Source organism: Coptis chinensis, chromosome 5 (genome assembly GCF_015680905.1).
Source record: "Coptis chinensis isolate HL-2020 chromosome 5, ASM1568090v1, whole genome shotgun sequence".
NCBI classification, from domain to species: domain Eukaryota; kingdom Viridiplantae; phylum Streptophyta; class Magnoliopsida; order Ranunculales; family Ranunculaceae; genus Coptis; species Coptis chinensis.
In genome coordinates, this window is record NC_141460.1 from 67,446,668 (window position 1) to 67,472,559 (window position 25,892).

A 25,892-nucleotide genomic window follows, 5' to 3' on the forward strand; every position below is an offset into this window, starting at 1 on the left:
ATGATTTTAGAACCACCTCCCTTAATTATTCTAATAAGCTCCCTCTTTTTTAAATAATTTACCAAAAACTCTCTCACTTTATTGAAATTAGAATTAGCTTCATATTATTTAAAATAATTTAGAAAACCTCATTCACGTCACTCAAATTATATTCAACCCCTCTTAATGTTTTATATTATTTTTTAGATTATAACTAGAATTCAAAAAATCATATTATCATAGAGATGTTAGAGCGACAGATTTAAAAATTTGAAAAAACACCGATGCGTAGCACGGTTCAATATCTAAATGTCACAACTACAATACTTACAATTTTCTTGCCTTCAAAGATTCAGCTTAGGCCCAAATACATGAATTCATAACTGTGACCCACGCGCAATAGTTGGTTAAACCCACCCCAAAGCCCAAACCACACACACACCTGAGGGGAAAAAAAATCATCCTCGATAAAAGCGCTACCCACAACTGAATGCCACGTGTACAGTAGACCCCACCGGGCTTATTTTGTACTTTTGCATTCACTTTATAGTTTTTAAACCTGTCTCTTTTGAGCTCTCAGTAAAAAGGGCGAAGTAGTTTTTTTTTCTTCTGCAAAACTGCAATGAAGGTTCGATTTCCAATCCAATCCTCTTTTTTAATTACAGATTGTTTTATTGATTGTTCTACTGATATCTGCAATCAATCGATATATTAGTAAAATTTTCGTTAAAATTGGGTTGAGGACTCTTGTTCAACTTATAGATAGGTGTTTAGCATCATATTAGATGAATATTTGGGTTTTTTTCAAGTTCAAATGTTATAGTAAACAGTAAAGTAAAGTTTTTTCTAGAGTAAACACGTTTCTTGAACTGTGTTTGTTATTGTGTACTTGTGTAAATGACGTTTTTGCTATCCTGAAATATCTGAGAATGGGTTGCATTTGACTATATGAACTCTAATCAGTAACTCCTTTCATAGTGATATTAATGGAAAGTTAGATTGATCACTTCCACCATAAGTAATTAGGTGGAAGTGTGGAACTTCTCATCTTGTAAACTTCATTAGTGTTTTTATGGTTATAGTTGTTGTGCTTTTCTTAACTTTCAGAGATATGAGGGACATGAGATGAATGAAGTCATGGGGTCCTTATCATCTAACATCTCTCAGCTGAAAAGGCAGATTCAAGATGCTAGAGTTGCTTCAATCAAAGTCAGTAATCTGATTGAATCCATTGATTTTACTGTGTTTATGCTTATTAATAAGTTACTGAATCCTGTTCCTTATTTATTGAACAGGAAAAAGTTAGAAGGAATGAAAAGAATTTGGATTTTGCCGCATCTCAACTTTGCGAATTTTCAAAATCAATAAAAGGTATTCGTGAAATGGATCAGAGTGGGTCAAACATGCTATCATTTAGAACTGAAAATCCACTATCTAAACTTAGTGGGCATGCTCATGGATTTGGAGAGAGAGACAACATTAACAATCAAGAAGTTATGCCATCAACAATTGTCAAGCTCCCATATGTTGAGAAAATCCCACCTTATACGACTTGGATATTTTTGGACAAGTATGATTCAATTTTGCAATCTCCTCTCAACTCTTGTGTCTTTTCTTACATTTAACAAGTGAATTTTATAAACCTGCTATTAGATGGCTTTACATTATATATATATCATTATAGGGAGCAATTTTTGTATTTAATGAGTATAATCTGTTTTTTTGTAGCTTTGTATGTTGAGTTATAGCACACATATTTTATTATGGGCATAGCAAGATCTACCTGGTATGGAAAACTGAATGTGGTTTTGCAAATGTTGGAAACAGATGATATTTCATTCTAATTGTTCGCATTCTTGATGGCCATATTTAGTTTGGATTCTGGTGGGCATCTTTTCATGAGCCTTCTTTTTCTTTATTTTTTTCATAATTGGAGAGGCACATAGTGGTCCAGGCATGACGCAACTACAAACAGTACTCATACACATATAGTACTTAAACCACCCAGAATTGGTCCGTCTAGCTAGTAGTGAACCTCCAGTATTTTGTAAGTGTACGTTTCAACTTAATACTTTTCTGGTAGGTAATATGAGATCCACTCTCACAATCTTATTGTTGGGATAAACGGGATCAACAATGCTGAAAACACTCTTAATTAAACAAATATGAAATTTTACCTGCAAATAGTAATGAATTTGTTAGGATATCCTCGGCATTTTCTAATTTCTATGTCATGCTCCACATGTAAGACCATGGTTTTACGATTCAGCCGGTTCAAGTTTGAACCGGAGTTAGAGCTTCCCAGGTCGACTTTTTTATGTTGAACCACCGGTTTGAACCGTCCGATTCAAGTTAAAAACCAGTAAACTCGGTGGTTCAAGCATAACTCAGTTAAAAAATTGGTTTAACTCGGTGGTTTTTACTCAACCCAAACATTAAGTACTTTCCTTTATTAACCTTAAATATATAGTGTTTTTTAGGACTTTTCTTGACAAAGAACCGGCCAGGTTTTATTTGAACCGGTGGTTTGAACTGGGACCGGTCTGGCCCGATCCGGTTCTGAAAACCATGTGTATGACACATCCAAACAATGATTGGCTATCATGTTCATGGTGGGCACTACTCAATGTGTCTTGACACTAGGTCGCCGTGAGAGACACCAAGTTACATGTTCGCGTTTTTGCTAGCTTCAAACTGACTATGAAGGCCTGAGACCAGTTTGGGAACTCCCATTCCCTGAAGAAATAAGAGAAAAAACTTTGCTTAACCAGAGAAATGCTAAAACACTAAATCTGTTGAAGCTAAGAAAACCATTGTTTTGATCATTCAAAGTTATAAAGAGGCGTTTTTCAAGGTTATCTAATTATGTAATACTCAATAATGGCTGACATTGACTGCGGGCATTTGTTCATAATGTTCTACCGTTTATTAGCCATTGCCTTCATGGTGTACCAAGCCTTTTAATTTCAGGGGTTTGTGAATCTGAATTTACTAGGCTCTTATTCAGTAGCATTTCACTTTTATGGTTTCAGCTACTTGTTATCTTTTTCATATGAAGATTTTATTTTTTGGTTTCTATATGCTTAAATTTTTGCAATACAGCACAGAAATCAGAGAATGCCCGATGATCAGTCTGTGGTAGGGAGGCGACAGATTTATTATGACCAACAAGGTGGTGAAACATTGATCTCCAGTGATAGTGAGGAAGAGATTGCAGAACCAGAAGAAGTTAAACGTGAATTTGCTGAAGGTGAAGATCAGTTGTTGTGGTGAGTAGTTATTTACAAATTAAGAGAGAATGCCTCTTTGGGTTAATAGGAGTCATCATCAACATAATGTTAACTCAAGTCCTTTACTAACAAATAATTGCTAAAAGAATAATTCTGTAAAAAGTAATACTCTTATAATGTAATTACTAAAAGAACAATACTTCATAGATAAACTTTTAAAACATAATTACTAAATGATTAATTCATCCCAATGTAGACTTCCTTGAAACAAAGTGCTAATTATATGTAACCAAACAATTTTTATCTAATAGAGCCTGTCCTGAGGATGGGCCTTAAAGGCTTGTATATCAGTGTAACTAAATTTGCATTATTGTTTTTTGCTAATCAATTTTTTTTAATAAAGAAATAAAATAAAATTGCAGTATTGCTTAAGTGTCTTGAGTTTGAAACTAGATTACTCAATATTATAGGTACCACACAAGGACATGATTGTGTTAGTTGCTTATTGTTATACATTGAATTCAATTTTGCTATCAACGAATAAATCTCAAACTCTTTAACTAGGCCATGTTTTATGTTATGTGGTTGGAAGGTATGACCTGCTTGACCAAAAAAAAACAAACTTTCAAGTTGAATGTTCTTAAAATTAGGGAGGTTGGTATTTCTGTAGTGTTTAACTGGACTAAATCTTCTTTTAAAATTAATAGAGAATGAATTCTCTTAATATATCTTTTAGAAATCAAAGCAGAGTTAAGCGTGATATGATAAGTACTTTTGACTTTCTAGTGTGAAGTGAACATTCTCTTTTGTCATTTTCATAAGTTTGCCAAATCTTCCTGAATGTTCATTGCCAGAAGAGGGTTGGTTTTCTACTTTTCTTCCCCTTCCAAAGAATTAGAGTATTCAACAAATCTCAAACTGATGGAAAATATAACTTTTGGAATTTCGATTACTTCCCTGTATAAATTGTTTCACAAAAATCCTTTCCCGCCCCCCCCCCCCAAAAGGGAAAAACTAAGTAATACTAAATTTTGTCTAAAAGAGAATAATGGGAAGGAGATATAAAGGAAAAAAAATATACTTATAAATAAAATTAACTTTAAAAATAGGATAAATATCTAAGTTACATTGACACGGATATGCGAAATATCAAAATTTGAGGTATATCACATACAGTATGTACTTGCTGTGTCCAAATGTGGATACACATTCGCCATGATTTTTTTTAATATATGGAGTGTCCATATAACATAGATAAATATACATTTTTGTAGATGACATACCTAGGTGTCCATACATATAGAGATATCTTTCAAAGTATACTAATAAAAAATTGTAGTGTTGTATGTGCTAATTTGTTTATTCTTTGGATGAGGTTCCATTTTTATCTTCTTTTTTTTTTCAACTGATGCATTTATGTTATAATTTGTACTTTACAGGATGGCTTTGCAAGAGAATGGACTATCTCAGGAAGTACTGGATGTTCTGAGCCAGTTTATTGGAGCCACCTCATCTGAGATACAGGTACCCTAACTACCCTGTAATTACCATTAAAAGCTGAATTGCCTCACTTGTGATGGTAAATTGTTTTTTAACATTATAAGTTCGTATTCAATAGCCCTATACTTAAAAGATAGTAATTCATTTGAGAAAATTTGTTGGTTCTGGATATTATATGAGATATGCAGGATAGGTACACTGTTCTCATGAAAAAGTATGCGGAGAAACATACTGAGTCAGTTGAAGGTTCTGGGGAGAATCTATATGAAGAGCGAATATCTTTGGACAAGAGCCTTGATGCTGCTTTAGATTCTTATGATAATCTTTTCTGTCGTCGTTGTCTGGTATACTTCTCTTAAGCTACATACGCCTATCCTGAGTAAAGAACAACTTATTTTCTGTTGTGGCATTCATACTAAGATATTTGCTGCGCTTATTCTCATAGGTGTTTGATTGCCGTCTGCATGGCTGTTCCCAAAACCTAGTTACTCCAGTAAGTTGCATTGTTTTGTACCCTTATTATCTTCTTCCATAATAGTGATGATTTCTTTGTTGTTGTAACTCTGAGTCTTCTACTTTACAGAGTGAAAAGCAACCATACTCTTCTGAGCTTGGAGAGACTAGAAAACCTTGCAGTGATCAGTGTTACCTTTGGGTATGGTTTTATCTTGAAACTTGTAAATTAATGTTAACTGCATAACTGCTAAATTCCTGCAATCAGGAACAATGGGCATTACATCTTAAACTTATCTAACCTCGCTTTATTTAGCCTGTTTGTCCTTGTGTGGTTTTAATCACCTAAGTTTTGTACTGCGGTAGAAGCACCTAGTCCTGCAAAAGAAACAACATTCAGGTTGTGCACCAGAATAATGTTGCCCAAAGCCACCCTGAAGCTCAAGTCAGATGCGGTCAAAGAAAAACAAGCAAGAGTTAGATATAGAGGAAAAGAGCAGACGGAATTCAATGCCTTTACCTATCTGAGTCTTTTCCTTTTATAGGAGCTGGTGTTAGGTAACGTCATAACGAAATAGGAAGTGGAGATACAAGGAGGGTTGAGGGGGAGTACATGCTAGCCTTCAACTTTTAAAATATAAACATTATACTGGTATTATGCAGTAGAAATATTTTCTAGGCCTGAGGAAGATTTGAGCATGCTAAACCTTGTCCTGACTTACAAGCTTCATACTGACGCTAGTTTTACCAAGTTTCCCAACATAAACTTTGTCCTTGTGCACAATCCTTACCTTAGTGTAATGAGAACTCTACGTCATTATCAAAGTACCTCAATTGCTCTTCACTATGTCTTCTGATATGAGTATATGAGGTCTTTTTGAGTAATTTAAGTATATTTCTCGAATAATTGTACCTCTAAAATAAATTATAGAATCTGGGACAATGATAACTTTTATAGAATCTGGGATGAGGATCTATTGGCCAATAGCTTGGCTTCCAGTAAATAAGTGACATAGCAAATTAGATGGAGAGAGAGAGAGAGAGGGGTGTTGAACCAAAAGGGTCCTTAATGGATTGGGAAGTTGGTACCTCTGAGGCTTCTGTGAACATCAATTATCTTGCAGGGGGAACTTTTGGGGCGGTGGATAAAAGGAGATGGATTTGTGACAAGGAAATTGAGTTCTCCACTAGAGCTTTTTAACAAACTCATGGTCAAGGAGCACGCCATGGATGTCCTAGCAAATAATGAGGTAATCACTAATTTCCCTTGGAAGAAGATTTGGAAGATCTATTCCATTTTAGAGTGGCTTTCTTTGGTCGCTTGCTTATCTGGGAAGAATTCACACTATAGACAATCTTAATAGAAGGGTAATGGAAATAACGAATCTTTGTTCCCTTGTAAGATGGCGGAGGAATGTGTTGATCACCTACTTATCATTTGTCCTTCTCAAGAGGGGTATGGGAGTTGTTCTAGACTTCTTTTAACAATCTTTGGACACAGAGATCAAGTATTAGAGAACCTTGGGTACCACAATTGTAGTTGCTTCATTTGCAAGACCAGATGGCTCCAATAGCCATAGTGGAAGGAAGGAAACTAGAGGATGTTTACTTTCAAGAAAGAGAGCTTCACAAATTGTGGAGGAAATACAAATTTAAACTTTTGACTGGGCAAGTGGTTGTCCTATCTTTAAGGGTGTGCTTTGCTATGTTTTTCGTGTAATTGTGATGCACACGTCATATAAACTCTGGCTAAATTGTTGGAATGAGAAATTAAATTTTATTGATAAGAAAAACTGAAAAAGGGATCTATTGGCCTATTCTTCTAATAAAAATTTGTTTTGTATTGACTTTAGTGTTTGATAATCCAATCATGAAATTGACTTTAAATAGGTAATTCATGACCATGCTCATCCTTTGTGTGGCTGTGTTCCCCAAAAGGTGTAAATCATTTCTTGCACATGTTTTGAATATACATTTGTTCTATTATTTCCTTGACAATATTGTGTTTGATGCTTCGATACATGCTTTTTATCGGTCGTCCTTTGAGGTCGAGTTTATGTCAGTTCTTATTCACGTATTTGGGATGGGACTGCCGTGATAAAATGATAATAGCATCAAAACTATGGGTTTAAATTACCATTTTTTGCTGACCTCATGCACGGACCACCTAAAGGAGTATTGAGATTAGTAGCTAGAAATTGGTACTTGAGGTTTTGAAAAAACTCTGTCGGTATTCAAGGCATTCGAGACATATCAATGTTACTCCAGTTTTTTTAGCATTAGTTATGCGTAAAGGTACAACTGTACAAGGACCACGCTGACAGAAACAAAGTGTTTTTTAGCACTAAAGGAGACAGGCTCAAGAGAATTTTGTTCAGTTGAAACCCAAGGCAAAACCATTATTACATGTGCTAACCCTAAAAGAAAATTTAGACTCCACACTGTAGGATATCCTTGGTTTCCAAGGAACTCTTGGCTAGGAGTCTTCGGTCTTCCTCTGTGCTAATGATGGAATAATGAATTTAGAAGTATTGTCTAATTAGTAGTTGCAATTCTAGTAGTAAGTTTATTTTAGTTGCTTTTGAGCTCCAATAATTGATTTGTGTAGATAAGGCATATAGCCTCACAAACTAGTGGGCTAATTGTTGAGATTATTGAATGTAATATTCGGAATTGTGTGTAGATTTTAGGGTTATACTAACATTTCCCTTTCCTATGAAATTAGGGTTAGAATTAACTTTAGAGTACGTTTGGTAACTTTGAGAATTCTTATCTTAACTGAAATTGGTGGGTTTTCTTATTCTCATGTGTGTTTGGCTACAAATAACTTATGAGAATTAGAATTCTAGCAAGACTTGGATTCTCACTTTGGTGGGAATTTGATTCTCACCCTAAAACCATGTTAATTGGGATTCTCACGATAGTTAAGGGTAGTTAATTTCTTAAATATAGTTAACAAAGAAGTGCACCTTCCTATAAAAAGGGGTTTGTGATATAGTGGTCCTAAAATATGGAAGAGTTTTAAAGAACCCTTATTTAATTAAATGACACGTGTACATGTTTTTGAATAGACTAAGAGAATTCTTATAACAACCAAACGGCCCTATTTATCACATTATCATTGAGAATTCAATTCTCTAATTCTCACTAGAATTCTAATTCTCACTAGAATTCTAATTCCCGTTCTCAAATGTACCCTTAGTTTAACAATTGGTGTGTTAATTGGAGTTGCTTCCGCCTTCAATTTACATCAAAAGTGGTATTAGAGTGCATAAAAATCCTTGGAGAATTGTAGAAGTTCAGTAGAGAAGAAGAAGAAAACAAGGTAGCGAGCCAACCTTTCCCAAGTCAGACTGTCGGAAATAATTATCGCCATTAATGTTACTGCTGCTGGAAAGTGCATTGGTCGTTTCCCTTAAAATTCCTTTTTTGCAGCATTTTATTTCATTTTATTCCGTTTACCATGGTTTTCATACCATGGCCCGCAACTTCACCCACAAGACGAACTAGAACCTAATTTTTTGTGGATATGTCCAACAAACCATGAAGATCACCTCCACAAAATTTCAGCTCATTTGATGATGTTTAACAGTGTCAAAAGATGATTGCAAAATCGGAAAATCTGGGCCGTTAATTTTTTTTTAAAGTTGTCAACAATTTTTAAATAAGTTAGAGGTTTCCAAATGAGCTGAATTTTTGTGGAAAATCTATCCATAGTTAGGAGATCATATCCACAAAATATTAGCTTTTAACTTATCTTGTAAAGGGGCGTAGTATAAACTATGGTATAAAAAACCATGGTAAACGGATCCCTACCCTATATATATATATATATATATATATATATATATATATATATATATATATATATATTGATTAGAAGATAATACAATCTCTTTTAAAAGGTTTGATTCAGTGCTTCAGTGTACTGAATTGTGGTCCAGCATCAGCCAAGCAAATAGCAAAGCCTGCCATCCACTGAGCTGAAGCCAGTGGGAGCAAGCTGAGCTGCCAGACAGCCATTCCAGCCAGGCCCAGCCAAGCTGACCAAGTAGGTGGGAAAAAAATTGTTTTTGGGAAAAAGAGAAAAATGGTTAGTTGTAATCATACTAAAGATGCCAATAAAGAGAAAAACTTCAAGGAAAAACAAGAGATTAGTTAGTTTGTTCACATGTTTAATGAAGTAAAAGGCGAGCCCACTCAAACAAATTTTTGAAACTCTAAAGTTTATGATCTTACTCTTTTCTTTTCAATTTTTAGAAATGAGTTTTTAGGGAATTGTCTTACAGACATAGACATGTTAATTTGGAGGATGAATATAAAGATCATTTTTGGGAGATGGTTGAAGAAAATGTTACAGATTTCATTCATGTGGATGCTATAAGTATATAACTGTTGATTAGAAGTCTGGGATATTTGGAATGCCATAAGTGAAGCCTTCTATTGGTTCCGAGGAGATTATTCTACTACTTGTGTGGATTCTGAATTTTGTTAAACTTTATGTTTCGCATGTTTCTCCAGTGGTACTCCCGCATGATTGTACAATAGGCGTTTACGCGGTTTATTCATAAGCTTTCAAGTTCAAGGCATTATGCGACGATGTGATATCTTTCTATAAGCCAGTACAAAGGTGTAACTAGCGGACGAGTTCTTGTAAACAGTGGGAGGGTGATGTGTAGAGATTTGTTGATGATCATGATCGTGTGGATTTTTAAAGCTAGTCTTATTAGTAGTTGCTATTCTAGTAGTATTTAGTTTATTTTAGTTGCTTTCTACTTAGAATTCCTTGTGCTCCAAGGATTGATATGTACGAATAAAGCCTATGGCCTCACAAACTAGTGGGTTGATTATTGAGATTATTGAATGTGATTTTCGGAATTGTGTGTAGATTTTAGGGTTATACTAAAATCCCCCTTTTATGTCAATTTAGGGTAGAATTAGCCTTAATTTAACAATTCAATTCACATCAGCTAATTTAGTTCTTCCTTAATTGAAAAGCTTTCTCTTTGACAGAGGCGAGTACGATTAGGTTTGCCTAGTTGAGATTGTAAATTTTTAATCTCAATAGAAATATACTTGACTGTGAAAACCTAAGGGAGATCCATCTGGATTCCTTCCAAATGAAATAAAAACTACCCAGTGTGGATCGGGTTTGTGCCCCCTTCTGATAATTCGGAGTAACTGAGTTAGGTTTTGCTCATTAGGGCATGCACCAAGAACATAGAGTGTTTATTCATTTTATTGTCGTGGCCCTATTCTCCACGTTACTTTAAAAGCATGCATGCCTGTATCGTATCAGTTCTGCTACATGTCCTAATGCCACTATCGGGGAAATGAACAGTATTAATTGGACGTCAAAAAAGTGTCCCACATATTACTTATCAGGAAAATTCTTGCTATTTAACTGTCAGCCCTCTGGTAAAGTTAATTAGGCTTTAAGATGTGGGGCTGGAAAACATGAAATTCGTTTTAGCAGGGTAGTATGTATCTACACAAGATTTTTCTCTGCCAAAAAGCTCACAATGCATCGTCTTATCCCAAAAATCCCTTGAGATATTTGATCCTTTAAATGATTTGCTGTTCTCTCAACTCTTTGGGCCGTTTGCTAGTTCTAACTTACATATTTATGTCTTGCAGTCAAGGAAACAAGTCAAAGATATATGTGGAAGGTATGGTACTGGTGCTGCAGAATAGGAATCTTAACAATGGAAGTTAGGAATTTTTTCCTTTAAATTAGAGATTTGAGTTCTATTAGCTTTGCAGTGAAACCGCACCTAGTGAAGAATGCAGTGATAAGAGAATCGTTAGCAGTCCTTCTGAAACTATTACTGTTCCTAATGTCTGGCTTGGAGCTGATAATGAATTTCTTCAAACACTCCCCTGTGATGAAAGGGTGAAGATCAAGGTATTGAACCATGTAAGTTTTATAAGAATCGAAAAATTCAAAATCAGGTTCAACATGATTGTCAAAATTCCACGTGCAAATAACAGAAGAAACTATCAGGTCGGAGTGTACTTTATGTATTTGTTGAAGATATTTGTGACAGTTGTGTTAGGCATGATGAGAATTGTATTAACAACTTGTTCACAAGCAATACCACGGAACTGCATGTAACGAAGCAATTTACTGATTTCCAGAAAGGAAGAGTTGAAGGAGCATTAAGTGGCTGTGACTGGAGACCTCTAGAGAAAGACTTATACTTGAAGGGAATAGAGATTTTTGGCAAAAACAGGTATAGAGATCTATGTTATTGTAACCTTACCAACTACACATCTTTTCATTAAAACAACCATGTTAGAATAATGTATTATATTAAATTGATAAACTGTGCAGCCCGAAAAGAAGACTATGTATGGCTTGAATAGCAAGTAATAGTGATTTATTACATCAAGTTTAACTATAAATGAAGCCAAAAGTGATGCTAGTTACAATCCTATGTGAAGGGTGGGGAAGTGTCTCCCAGGTCGTGGGGATTACGGGCCCCCATGTTTATAAGATATCTTTTCTCATGCTTAGGGTTTTTTGACTCCATGTTACTAGTTCTTTGGTTTTACACACAATTAAGCTTTGTTTCTGCCTTTGCAGTTGCCTAATTGCCCGAAACCTGCTGTCTGGTTTGAAAACTTGCATGGAAATATATACCTACATGTTCAAGGATGGTGATGTTGTGCATCAAAACTTCTCTAAATTTTCAAAATTCAGCCTGGAAGAGAATGAAACAGATGGAAGTTATTATATGGTAAGCATTTAGAAAATCTTCTTACATCTATGATATTAAAAATATCGTCTTTCTATTCGATAGGAAGTAACACAGTCAAACATAAAATTCTAGTAATATATATATATACAGCCCGGCTCTTAAACGGACGTCCGTTTACGGACATGTTATATAGTGTCTTGCACAGCTTATATAATGTCTTGCACAACTTATATAGCTGATATAGTGTCATATATAAACATAAATTAAAAAGTTAATAAGCGTAAATTAAAAAAGTTGTTCAAGACACTATATAAGTTGTTCACGACACTATAAGCTGTTCAAGACACAAGTCCGTAAATGGACTAGTCCGTTTAAGAGCCGGGCTTTATATATATACAGTTTTGCTCTAGTCAGGACTTCCCAGATAAAAAAACTTCCGGACCAAACAAATTCACGTTACTTTTTTTCTCTATCTCCTTTCTCTCCACTTTTTTCTCCAATCCCACTTTTTCTCTCTTTTCTCTCTACAAATTCACGCTCTCTCTTCTCTCTTTCTCCACTTTATTGATTTTGCTCGACACACTCTTTCTCTCTCCTCTCTCTCCACTTTATTTCACCCTAAACCTCAAAGGCTCAAACCATTTCTTATTCTCTCTCTTCTCTCTCTACTTTATTAATTTTGTTTGACCCCACACACTCTCTCTCCAATTTTGCTTCTCACGCCTTTCTCCTCGCTTTCTCTCTCTTTTAATTTCTTTCTCCAGACTTATCAACTTCCGACCCCACCTTCACACTCTCACCTCAATATCACCACCACACTTTTTCCACTTTTTAAGAGTGTTCCAACGTGGAACAAATTAGCCAACGCTACACTACATTTGCTACACTGGTACGCTCAATTTTTTTCCTGTTTTTTTTTCTCAAATAGTTATTATTAAATGCTAATTAATTATATTCCGTTTTCAACACATTGAGGTGGTTGTAATCTTCGCACTTTGAATGAGCCTAATCCTATTAATTAAATATTTATGTGACTTTGAAAATGGAATATAATTAATTAGCATTTAATAATAAATATTTGAGAAAAAAAATAGGGAAAAAATTGAGCGTACCAGTGTAACAAGTGTAGTGTAGCGTTGGCTAATTTGTTCCACGTTGGAACACTCTTAAAAAGTGGAAAAAGTGTGGTGGTGATATTGAGGTGAGAGTGTGAATGTGAAGGTGGGGTCGGAAGTTGAGAAGTGTAGAGAAAGAAATTAAAAGAGAGAAAGAGAGGAGAGAGGCGTGAGAAGCAAAATTGGAGAGAGAGTGTGTGGGGTAAAAAAAATTAATAAAGAGGAGAGAGAATAAGAAATGGTTTGAGCTTTTGAGGTCACGTGAAATAAAGTGGAGAGAGAAAGAGAGTGTGTCAAACAAAATCAATAAAGTGGAGAGAGAGCGTGAATTTGTGGAGAGAGAAGAGAGAGAAAACGTGGGGTTGGAGAAAAAAAGTGGAGAGAAAGGAGAGAAAAAAAGTCACGTGAATTTGTTTGGTCCGGAAAGTCCTGACTAGAGCAAAACTGTATATATATATATATTGGAGTAAACAAGAACGGTGATCTTTCCATTTTGAGCCAAAAGGATAATAGGTGCATACCTTAGGTATTGATAATTTTGAAAATTTCTGACACCAGTAAAACTCTGTACTTTGTACGTCGTATATACATCAAAAGGGTTAACTGTTGAAGAGTTGACGATTTTAACATGATATCAGAGCTTTGGTCAATTAGACTTTGGAGGTAGCTCTGAATGCCTTGCTGTTTGATCACATTTTCTGATGAAGTATTTTTACTTTAGATATCAATGAAAACTAAGATAAAAGCTAAAATTATATTCCCTTCTCATGTAGCTTGGAACTTTTGTGGCTCCATATTAACTAATTCGGTGTGCGCGTCCTGATGGTAAAAACTAAGTTTGGCTCTTTTTGTTTGGTTTTATTATAAAAAATAAGAAACTATCAAGTCTATAGAAGCTCCCCACTTGCAATTTAATATTCACTTCTGAAAGAAATGATATAGTTATGATTGACTAACGATGTTATTTCGCAAATGATATTTCACATTTATCTAATATCTATTGGCAGCAAGAGGTTCCAACTAGATCTCGAACATTTCGCAGAAGAGGCAGAGCAAAGAAGCTAAAGTATACATCAAAATCTTCTGGTCACCCTTCACTTCGCAAAAGAATTGCGGATGGAAATCAATTTTTGAAGCAGTATACACCATGTGGATGCCAGTCCATGTGTGGAAAGCAGTGTCCTTGTGCGCATAATGGAACGCGCTGCGAGAAGTACTGTGGGTGTGTCAAATCTTTACTTGTTGTTAATAAAACTTATTCAGCTAGTGCTCGGATGATTCACACCAATTTTAGTCAAATAAAGCTGAGTGGAAGCTCAATGTTCTAATCATGTATTCTCTACTGAACATTCACCAATATTATCTTTGTGCCTTCAAATGAGTTATCTTTTGTATATTCAGGTGTTCAAAAAGCTGCAAGAATCGGTTTAGGGGTTGCCACTGTGCGAAGAGCCAGTGCCGAAGCAGGCAATGCCCATGCTTTGCTGCTCACCGTGAGTGTGATCCGGATGTGTGCAGGAATTGCTGGGTCAGGTATGACTTCTGTATATCTATGCTATGCTTCTTTGAGTTTTGATAGTTTTTATATCTGTTGTGCTATTCTGCCTTCTTACTTAACAATTAATTGATTTTGTGGAATTTTTTTGCTTGGAATTCAAAGTTGATTATTAGATTGTCCAGTTTAGTACAAACTGTGCACGAGAAATTGTATGGAGGAGCTAGAGTTTTGGAGTACCACAGTCGAGCATGCTAGGTCTCCACCTACTAGTTGGCATTAAAGCATGATTACTCTCTGATTATTTTTCAAGTATGCAGAAGTAATGTCTATCCAATGCAGAATTTTGGCATATGTATGCAACTACGACTTTAGTGGTTGCTGCCATGTTACACATCCGAATCCTTCTTAAGTGAGACAGACCTGCACGGCATTCTTCATGTTTATTACTGTATTTAATGGGTCGATACTCAGCCTTACTATGAGACAGTATTGAAGAAATGTGTATGAGAAAAAAAATTGTTTTTCTGTTAATTGAGTTCCTTATATTCATTCTCCTATCTCTGTCTGTAGTTTTCATTTTGTCGTGATTGTTTGATCTTTGGTCTATCAAACTTAAATTCATAGTAGGTCATAATTATTTACCTCTAACGGCTCTAAGAAAATTATTCTTCTTTGCTAAAGCTGACAGGCTTTTGGAGGCCATCTAGATAAGCATTTGCTAATCTGTCTAAATTATTCAACAGTTTCTACTGTTGGGTTATTTTTACCTCCACACTGAACATTACAAATGATTTAGAATCTATTTGAATCAACTGCTTGTTAAAGAAGTAAATTTATGTGTAGTTGTGGAGATGGTTCACTAGGTGAACCGCCAACACGAGGAGATGGCTATCAATGCGGAAACATGAAGCTCCTTTTAAAGCAACAACAAAGAGTGAGCATTAACAACCTTTCACATTCTCCAAATATTATGTGTCTAAAACTTTGGAGCAGCCAACTCAAAACTAATTGGCAATGAATGGAGTAGCCTCAGGAACTTGTTGTGCAAAGCTTTAAATGTCCAATCCAGGACTATACTACATCTCAACAACATGTAAGTATTGTTACTTGTAATTTTGCAGATCCTCTTGGCAAAGTCTAAAGTTGCCGGATGGGGAGCTTTTTTGAAGGTGGGAAGAAAATGTTAGATTGTATCTGAACTCCACTTTTCTGTGTAGCACTAACCATTATTTTCTTTATTGTGATGTCAGAACCCCGTTAACAAAAATGATTACCTTGGAGAATATACGGGTGAAATAGTAGGCCACAAAGAAGCTGACAAACGTGGGAAGATTTATGACCGCGCAAACTCGTCATTTCTTTTTGATTTGAATGATCAGGCAAGTGATGAGTTCATTAATAACTTACATAATTTTCTTCCTGTTTAAGAAGCTTTTCTTTGTAAATCTTCCTTAGTGTCTTCAGATATATATAGTTGAGAGTTGGACCAAGTTGTTGAAGAGGGCACATATAAAGGTGCTTGGTTTTAAATTGCTTGCTAATACTTGAATATAGGAAAAGTCGCATTAGTATATGTCTAAGTACAATATATCCCATAGCCATTTCAATGCAGGATTTAGTTTGACCTTTTTATTTATTTATTTTTTTATGTTGAGATTTAGAATCCCATATCGGGTATCTTAAGCCTCACATAAAAATATATAAGTCTTGGGGCCTCTCCACTTGTGACCAATTAGTTTTAAGTTGGATTCCCATCTTCTACATGGTATCGGAGCTCAGGTTATAGGTTATAAGAGGTCTTGGGTTTAAGCCTTGCTTCGTAAAGTTGCACAGAAAATAAAAAAAGTGCACACCTGTGTTTATTCCCAGCGTGCCCCGCTGAGGGGGAGTATTGAGATTATTCCACCCCAATTTCTGCGTGTGTCCCACCTCTATTCTCACCCGAGCCTCCTCTCATATTCGTAGAATTTGTCCCTCTACATAAGTTTGGGCTTATAGAGCAATTGGCACTTTGACAATTTGTACTTTCTTTAGAATAACCTATTCTGGCACATATTTCATCATCTATGCCCCAACTAGAGAAAAAGAAAGAGTGGAGGACATGTGCTCATTAGTCATAATGTCAGATTAATCTAGTTGATACTGAGTCCATTTCTCTATCCAGTAGACTTCCCTATCAGAATCAACAGAATCATCTGAACGATAAAGGTATGTAAGGTGGTTGAATTGTATAAATCTATCAATTGTTTGTGTAGGAGCAAAAGAGCACACAAAGGTTATATAAAATCAGGATATCAGCAGGAAAATCAATTCTAGGAAATACTAAAGTTGAGAGGTCTATATAGCAAGAATTTTCTTGTAAGAAAGATACAAAATTTGTGTACGTTGTGCTAGCCTGTCCTGGCTGACAAGGTTGTTTAGTAGGGTGTTAAAGACGAAGAAGATGATTGTTCAGAGGAGAAAAGTGCCACCACACCCATAATAGGAACATTGAAGACATGCATATCATTAGGTAGAGAGAGTCGATGGACCCCAGTTTGATAGGTTATCAGAGAATCATAAAGTTTTATGCCAGAAATGATCAATAATTGATGTGATTCCCTTGAAAAATACATTCAGGATAGCTCTCCACATGGTTTGCAGATTGTTAGAGAATGAATATGAAAATGAAAGGGTCCTAGGGGGTTAAATGGATATATTTTCCTAAGTCACATTGGCAGTTTGGCACGGATATGCGTGTTGGTGTCCGACATGGATACATATATGAAGTAGGACACGGGGACGGGGAGACAATCAATTCGAAAGAAAACTATTACCATTTTGTAGTTACATAACTAATTTTTGGGCTCAAGACCTAACAAATAAATAACTTTGAAAGTGGCATATCATGGAATTGCGACTGTGTGAATAGATTATTTTCTTAGTCTTCTAGGATATAAAATAAACCCTAGTTTGAATGCACAATGAGTCCATGTGTCTGACACAAGTGTCTGACTCGGATTTTGCTAAGAATAATGAGTGTCCATGTTCTTAAATATTTTCTTTTCACTTGTATGATGGAGCTGACTAGTGTGAGAACATTCGATCGTATTCAGTTTCAGAAGATGTAGGATGAATGCCAAATTACGGAATTCATAGAGTTTTATAGGGATGATATTATGTGGACATCGACTCATTGAGTCATGGTCATAGAGTTGGTTTATGTTATTTTAGTTAATTATTGCCACATGACATATTTTAATTGGTTTGCTTTGTTGTCAAGGTGAAACCCTATTATAAATAAAGTTGATGATTATGAAGTTATCAAGAGAAATAAAAGAGTGATTTGTTCATTTACGTTTTGATTTATTTAATTGGAGTGTTGATTTCAATACAATTGTTGCTTCTGCACTATAATATCTAGGTAACAACCAACGGACAAACTGGCCACTCTGTTTCTGGGGAGACTGGGGATGTTGTTCCCATTAGAGTAGAGCTTGTGGTAGTACAGTTTTGCTTCGAGAATGATGTAACTGACAAATGTTGATCTAAAAGAAGTTTTACATGAGATAGATCAATATAGACTGACATTTTTGGGTAAAGATGAGGATGTTGTGATGGATCATGGATGAGTGAGAAATATCTGGAAAGTTTGTAAATTGGATACCAAGTGGTGAATTCTTGATAATCAATTGAGAAGGTGTCGCCAACTGGCCAGGTGCTACTTAGACCTGCCAACAATCTCAAGTTCTCAACTAGGAATGTACTGGTTGATGTTTTAATGAGCTTAACCTCGAATTATCAGAAAGTAGGGTTTTGGAGAAACTTGGATCGGAAAAGTAGTGATAAGGCTTTCTTCTTTCTTTATTCCCCTTTTTAATAGTTCCTAGTTAGTTCATTTCTTTGGGGTTGTGGAGGGTGTGCAAGCTGAACAACCATAACAGTTGCATGGAAATCTTGGGACTCTTGGAGTGATTGATTGCACTGTAGGTAACAAACTTTTGATTATCGAAAAAAAAAAGAAAAAAAAATATTGCACTGGAGGGAATATTTGTGATTTCGGGGTTGGCAAAGTGGTGTGTGGGGGGGACTTTGTCTTCTACGGAGCAGAACAATAGTTTATTTAGCTAAATGTACCACTATTTTGTATTTGACATTTGATTTTGTATTTGAAATTTGAAAGTTGTGTCTTTCACTACAGTGTGTTCTTGATGCCTACCGCAAAGGTGACAAGTTGAAATTCGCCAATCACTCGTCAACCCCTAATTGTTATGCAAAGGTATGCAATTTGTCAGACTCATGTTGACATGATCCTTTGCTGATCCAATGTTATTTTGTGTAGGTAATGATGGTTGCTGGAGACCATCGAGTTGGTATTTTTGCTGGGGAGCATATTGAAGCTAGTGAAGAGCTCTTCTATGATTATTGTTATGGCATTGATCAAGCACCTCCGTGGGCTCGGAAGCCTGAGGGCTCCAAGAGAGATGACTCTTCAGTGCCTCATGCCAGAGCACGGAAGCATCAGTTTCATTAATGGTGTGAAATTGTTACATGCTTGAAACCAAATTATCCCCACCCCCTTCAGTCTTGTTTTCTTATTAACACCTTTCTCTCTTTGTTTTCTATACATGAAAGTTGCATTTATAGATTCATAAGGCGAATAATAAGTCAAAAGTTGCATTAGACATTAGTACATATTGAAGGCTAATAAATCAATGCATTTCAGATGTAATGAGCTCAATGTTGTAATCGAATTGGGTATTCTCTATCAATAAATAGAAATGTACTCCTGTTTTTTCCAGATCTAGCCTGCTATCTCGAGTCTTGACAATAAATATACATGCATGGACTTCTTTTAGAATGGGATTATCGACATCCATGTCTTGTCCAGATGGAGGAAGTATTCTGGTGGATGCAGTCAGTGGAACAGGCAGATTACAGATTCGGTTTTAATCTGTGAAACTATAACGAAAGTGGTAAGGCTCATTGATTGGGCTCTGATTGAACGTTCTATTGTGGTTTTTCAAGTTCCAAAAAACGACTCAAACTTTACACCTTTTGACAATATAGAGACCAAATTTTTTTTTTCTTTACTGTTTGATTTTTGCAATGTAGAAATTTCCGTTAAATTTTTCTAACACCGTTTCTAATTTGTATTTTTTTTTCAACATTGCAAATTAGAAAATTTATATTAATTTTTTTTCAGCATTACAAATTAATTTTCATTTGTATTAATTTATAAAATAAAAATTAATAAAAATTATAAACGGTAATCAAACAGTTAAACTTGGTCCCCAAACTGTCAAGAAAATAAGTTTGGTCCTCATATTGTCAAAACGTGTAAAATTAGACTCTTTTTAGTCATTTTTTTTTTCAAGTTCTGAACACCTTACATTGCACTCAAAACTAAATTTTCCGTCAAATTATAGTTGCAAACAATATCAACATAATTACAGTTTCAAATTTCAGGATCATGTTGATCGTCGTTTTATTTACATCTACAACATCAAAAGAATGGACTGACGGGTGTATTACTTTACATTTTGGACTGATCTTTTCTTCCCGACTGCAGATAAAAATACAACAATTCGTTCCATGTATCAGGAACACCGGGAAGGCACCAATGGCTACAATCCTGAACAGTATAAAGAGAGGGTTTCCCTGGCTTCTTTCCATATATAGATGGGTGACCATCTATCCTATATCCAGATAATCTAGTTATATTTAATAAAATTACAGCAGTACTCATTTCCTTTATAACCTCCTCAGCAATCAAATTCTTCTCAGGGTAGTATGCATTTAAAGTGTCATTAAGCGGCTTCAACCCATCTTTACAATGTCCGCCTGAGTTCCACTGACCTCCCCTGCTCATTTAAAATTGTTGCTGAGTAGCTTAAAACAAAACAGAGGAGTAAACATCTTGTATGAACCAAAAAGGTTAAAGTCTTACCTGAAATGTGAAGGTGCTGAACTGCGGAAGAAAACTTTGGTCTTGCCTGGAGGTATATGTTTATCCACCCATGACGCCCAAGTTGTCAGAGCTCTTCTGAAAGCTGTTGAAGCGTCGAGGTATGGATGAACTTGGTCACCTTCTTGGTAGTAATTAACCCTGTTGTGAAGAATTGAGCATTGGTCTGAGTAGATGCAAAAAATTAAATATATAAGTAGTTGATGACTTAGCCTCTTATAACAAGTATGCAATGATCATTCTTTAATTTGAAGCATATATGACATATTGCTATCTGACCTATTAAGATCGTTAATATCTGCTCTCTCTAAAGGCACCACTCCTGTCAGGAATAGATAAATTTAAAAGAAAGAAATTAAAAGAAATTAATTGTCTTATATTATAGATATAACTAGAATGAAACACTTATCTCATCTCAATCTCTCATCTTTTGTTGAACTTTATTTTAGTGAACGTAATTTGTGCATGTATATAGAATATGACATTTTAAGCTTCAACTTTAGAACTTAATTTAACTATCTTTCCAATTGAGAACTGCAAATTAATAAGAAATCAAGGCTAAATAAAACTTGGGAAATGGTAAAGCAAAGTTGTCTGTAACCCGAAATTATTATTGTATGGTACTCACCCAGATTTTGTTTTGTAATGAGTCCACCAGTGTGCAGTGTTAAAAACAAGAATATCAGCTCCTTTCCATCTTGAGGAGCTCCTATCAATGGCGTCGATTCTAAGAGTTTGCACTCGTTTCTGCTTTACTCTGGCTTTACCCTCATGAACTAAGAAATGAGTTACATAATATTCAACTGTACACTTGTAATCCTGCAAAAAGAAATCCACCATTAAAACTCTGCAGAGGGTAAAATAGCATAGAAAAAAATAAAAGAATCTTTGCATAAATACCAGGAATTTGAAACTGTAGTTCCCCTTCTCCTTAGTAATCCTCCTTCCATGGGTTTCATATACTCGCTTTGGATCCTTTATAGCACTTCTTAATAAACACAACATGGATTCCCATTGGTTTCTGTTCATTGAATCCCCAACAAACACTAGCCTTTTTCCTCTAATCATTTCGAGCATTTTGGTTGCATTAAACCTATAATGTAAATCCAACCAACATCCAAATCTCAAATTTCCACAAGTTGTACATTTTCACTAAACAAAAAGGGATATATCTATAGCTAGCTTAGCAATAAAAGCCAGAACCTAAACTTCACATCTTCATAAAATTCAATCAAGTAATAAAGACCTCTAACATAGAACAGTAAGAAAAAACATAAAGTGGTACCTGGGTAAATCACAATGATATGGTTGCCATCTCCATTTCATGTAGTCTCTATCTGGTCTCCCATTGGCCTCACAACTAAAACCTTCATCAATGAGCTGACAAAAGCGGTTTGTATACAAAGGATAGCTTTCATCATAAACCCACCTTCCATGAGAAACATCACACTCACTACTTTTCTTCCCTTCAATCTTCTCACTAGTCAAAACTTCAACTCTTTTAGAAAAATTACCAAATTTTGTACTACCATCTTCAACCTCACTTATATTTCTTAAAAGCTGCTTCTTACCAACTAAATCCAAAGTACCCCAAGTAGAGTTATCAAGTCTTGTTAAATGGGTAGTATCTCTCAAACTTGGATATTTCACTATACTAACAGTTACATTCCTACCAAAACCAACAGAAGTAGTAGTAGTGTTGATCTGGAAGTTGGAAACATGAGGAAGAAGTGATGAAGGGGTATGTTGGAAAACCAAGAGGGAGAAAATAAATAGGAATATGCAAGAAGAAGATATAGTAAAGGAGAAAACAAGAAATCTAGTGGGTTTCAAGGAAAAACTCCTCTGTAGTATCTCCATTTTTTCCCAAGTGTAATAAAAAAAACAGTTTCAATGTGTTGGTTTTGATGAAACTTGAACAAAGAGGAAACAACAACAACATGTGAGTTGTGGAGTTATAAAAATCGACGACAACAAGAGTTGGTTTTGTATGAATATAATATAATTTAGTATTAAGTTGAGGCTGGCCAGGTGATGTAGTAGTGGGGACTTCACTGTCGTTGTACTTTGTAGTTACCAAACTGCCACTCACTCGTTTCAACTTTCAAAACAAGTCAGCAGGTGGAAATATATATTAACTGCTGAAGTCACCATTTTTAGCCTTTTGTGTGTCCATTTCATCACGAAATTTTTCCAGAAAACTTATATCGTGGCTGTTGAAATCAAAATCAGTTCAAGTGTTAGAGAAGCTTTTTTGGCCTGGTGAGTGGTGGTGGTGAGTGGTGATTGGTGAACAAGTTAGCTAAGGAGGACATGGTAAAAAAAGACCGGGTCAGTGATGAGCACAGTAAACTGGTACCCAAAGTCCAAGACTACTATTAAATTAGTCATCCGAGTTGCTTATTACTGAACGCTTTCAAAGTGATCTTGTATTTTCTCTTGCGTCGAAAACTTTAGACCCCACTCATTATGACAACAAGTCAAGAATACTTCTATATTTGTTCATTATTTTTCTTACTATTTTATGTTAGGATATAGGAAAGCGTAAGTGCGTAACGAGGGATCGGACTCCTACTACCAAATTCACTCTCAAAATTCAACTAATTAAACATTGACTCCGCCACCAAGCTGAAAACTATTTGGTCAAATTCTTTGCTTTTAAAGTATGATGATTTACACCAATAAAAAAGCAGCACACTGTTGGATGAATTAGTGCTTCACGGTTCACATATCACAAATTCACCATCAAATCTGCTGGTGTTTAGTAACACACGCCAAGCATTCAAGAAGTTCCGCCAATAGAAACATAATTGATTTCTAAACATAGCCTAATCAATGGTTGAATGTAGCAGTGAATGGAATGTGTGACCATTTTAAGAACTAGTGATTTTTCCCCTCTTTTGAGCTCCAAATTTTTCAAAAACCAAAATATTTGACGGAATTTTAAAGATTCTGTCGAAATCAGGAACTATGCAATAATGTAGACCATCCAATCAAATGTAGACATCCCAAATTCGCGATATACTGACTTGAAATTTTCGGCAACAGAATTTTCTATTCAGAAGTTTTTTTTTTTTTTTTTGGATAATACCCTCGCCCGAAGTCCTACACCAAACAAATGGTTCAAGTACACCTTCTCATCCTTAACCGTTGCAGCAGAAGCATTGATGCATCATGCATGGCCCCGAATACTTGGCGACAACATTAGCTGTTTCCCGATCATCTAAAATCTCTCAACAATTCTCCCAGAAGAGATGCCTGCAACTACAATCGTATTTGGAGAAAGTAGCTCTATACCATCAGCAAGGGCTAAGGAACCACCTTGTACCTTACTTCACATCTTCCTGTATCAATCTTATATAATTTACCAGTGACAGTATGGATCACTAGTAAAAATCCATTGGGATGGTAAACCGTGCCATTAAGTGTAATCAAGTTTTTGTACCATTCATCGTGAATGAATAAAGGGCTTTTGATGATTGATAGAAACTCACCATTTACTCCAACCTTCCATATCTTATGTGATTTTGCATCCGTGACGTACTACGCATTGCCCTTGTCGTAGACAGCAACATCATCTGCTAATGTTTGCCAATCACCTACAGTATGTTCCATATGATACTCCTTGTTATAAGGTATGAATTGAGTGTTGGGGTTTAACACCAATACCAATCGATTCACTACTACATAGATAATTTGTATTTGAACAATAATAACTCCAGACAACAATCTAAATATTTTCTACAACCAAACTAACATGCTAAACTCGCTAAACAGCTATTGACAACATATAATAATATAAAGCAGTAAAAGCATACCACAACACAAAGATATACCGTGGTTCGGCCAATGATGCCTACTTCCACAAGAGATAATTCTTTTATAAAGTGGGAAGAAAGATTGCAATTACTCATTTCAGTCTCTCACCTTACTAGATCACTCCTCTCTCTTTACAGGGTTATTTTTTTTGTAAATGTTATCTCTCAATCTTGATTACTTTCAAAATTGGGTTTTCTCTCTGTGTGCTGTGTATTTTCGTGTCTCAGCATGTGTTAGGTTTTGCCAAAAACTCAAGCCTTATATTGCAAACTCGCGGTTTCGCAAAAATAGAAATCCTAACGAAAATAGACATGGGCGCAGGCACGCTTTGGGCATGGCCAAAGTCGAAGCGCGTACGCCCTAAAAACACTGGAGTTCGTCCAAGGCATGGGCGCGGGGTGCACCTTGAGCAAGACTAATAGGAGCGCGTGCACGCTCAGGCTTCTCCAAGCAAGTTGAACTCCTTTTCTCCTCATGTGAGGGATAACTCCAACAATCTCCCCCTTTCGAACAATGAGGGGAATACCTCCATGCAATTTCCAAATCAATAGGAGGAGTCTGCTACCATTCCAGCGGTATCACAACAAATATCAAACTTACCTTTCGATAAGACTTTGGTCATCATATCAAACCCGTTCTTGTCGGTATGGATCTTCTCGATACACAAATGCTTGTTTTCGAGTACTTCTCTAATCCAATGATAATGCACATGTATATGCTTGGATCTAGAATAAAAACTCAAATTCTTGCTCAAATGGATGGCGCTCTGACTGTCACATAGAACTACAAACTGTTTCTGCTTTAGCCCCAATTCATTGCAGAACCTCTTCATCCATAACATCTATTTGCAACACTCAGTGATTGCAATATACTCGGCTTCTGTAGTAGAGAGGGCAACACACTTTAGCAACTTAGATTGCCAAGAAACTGCTTCCCCTGCAAAAGTAACCAGATAATCGGAGATGGACTTCATCAAGTAAGGGCTTACTTCCACCAAAACACAAACACGATTTGGAAGTGCCCTTGAGATATCTCAATATCCACTTAACACCTTTCCAATGCTCCTTCCCCGGATTCGAATGAAATTGGCTCACAACACCAATGGCGAAAGCAATATCCGGTCTTGTACACACCATTGCATACATCAAGCTGTCCACTGCGGATGCATAAGGAATCTTTTCCATCTGACTCTGCTCATGCTCACCCTTTGGACACATCTCTTTGGTCATGCGGAACTAACCACCAAGCGGACAACTGACTGGCTTCGCTTGATCCATGTTGAATCTTTTCAACACCTTCTCAATGTAGCTTTCTTGAGAAAGCCACAACTTTTCACTCTTTCTGTCACAAGTGATCCGCATCCCAAGTATCTGCTTTGCTTGACCCAAATCCTTCATCTCAAAGGACTTACTAAAGTCTTTCTTCAGCTTGGATATCTTGTTGATGTTTGGGCCAACTATTAACATATCATCCACATACAACAAGAGCACTATGAAATCTCCGTATGGAAATTTTTGGACAAACACACAATGATCGGAAGCAGACTTCTTGTATCCTTGCTTCGCCATAAAGGAATCAAACTTTATGTACCACTGTCTCGGTGCTTGCTTCAACCCATACAAGCTCTTTATCAGCTTGTATACTAGGTGC

General features: G+C 35.9%; 2 protein-coding genes across 5 annotated transcripts; one reads left to right on the forward strand and one right to left on the reverse strand.

Moving 5' to 3' along the window:
* The first annotated feature begins 415 nt into the window (after window positions 1–415).
* Window positions 416–19,256, forward strand: SWN (SET domain-containing protein). Of its 4 annotated transcripts, none has more exons than XM_086560468.1 (19): window positions 416–607; window positions 1,087–1,188; window positions 1,275–1,549; window positions 3,087–3,248; window positions 4,649–4,733; window positions 4,898–5,053; window positions 5,155–5,202; window positions 5,293–5,364; window positions 10,800–10,831; window positions 10,926–11,079; window positions 11,301–11,395; window positions 11,749–11,902; window positions 13,986–14,200; window positions 14,380–14,511; window positions 15,320–15,410; window positions 15,598–15,645; window positions 15,727–15,855; window positions 18,657–18,734; window positions 18,798–19,256. In XM_086560468.1, exons 1-19 carry the CDS (start codon window positions 602–604, stop codon window positions 18,987–18,989), a joined length of 2,226 nt encoding a protein of 741 aa, XP_086416594.1. In that variant the 5' UTR covers window positions 416–601; the 3' UTR covers window positions 18,990–19,256. The 4 variants fall into 4 exon arrangements, with proteins under 4 accessions (XP_086416594.1, XP_086416595.1, XP_086416596.1 ...); XM_086560469.1 differs by having other exon boundaries at window positions 10,926–11,067; XM_086560470.1 differs by lacking the exons at window positions 416–607; window positions 1,087–1,188 and having other exon boundaries at window positions 1,410–1,549; window positions 3,082–3,248.
* Window positions 19,257–19,849: 593 nt separating this feature from the next.
* Window positions 19,850–22,370, reverse strand: TBL6 (TRICHOME BIREFRINGENCE-LIKE 6). The gene is made up of 5 exons (XM_086560472.1): window positions 21,709–22,370; window positions 21,324–21,516; window positions 21,052–21,242; window positions 20,406–20,564; window positions 19,850–20,319 (listed from the first exon to the last, which is right to left on the reverse strand). The coding sequence occupies exons 1-5, from the start codon at window positions 22,281–22,283 to the stop codon at window positions 19,992–19,994; spliced, it is 1,446 nt and encodes a 481-aa protein (XP_086416598.1). The 5' UTR covers window positions 22,284–22,370; the 3' UTR covers window positions 19,850–19,991.
* Between the last annotated feature and the right edge of the window lie 3,522 nt (window positions 22,371–25,892).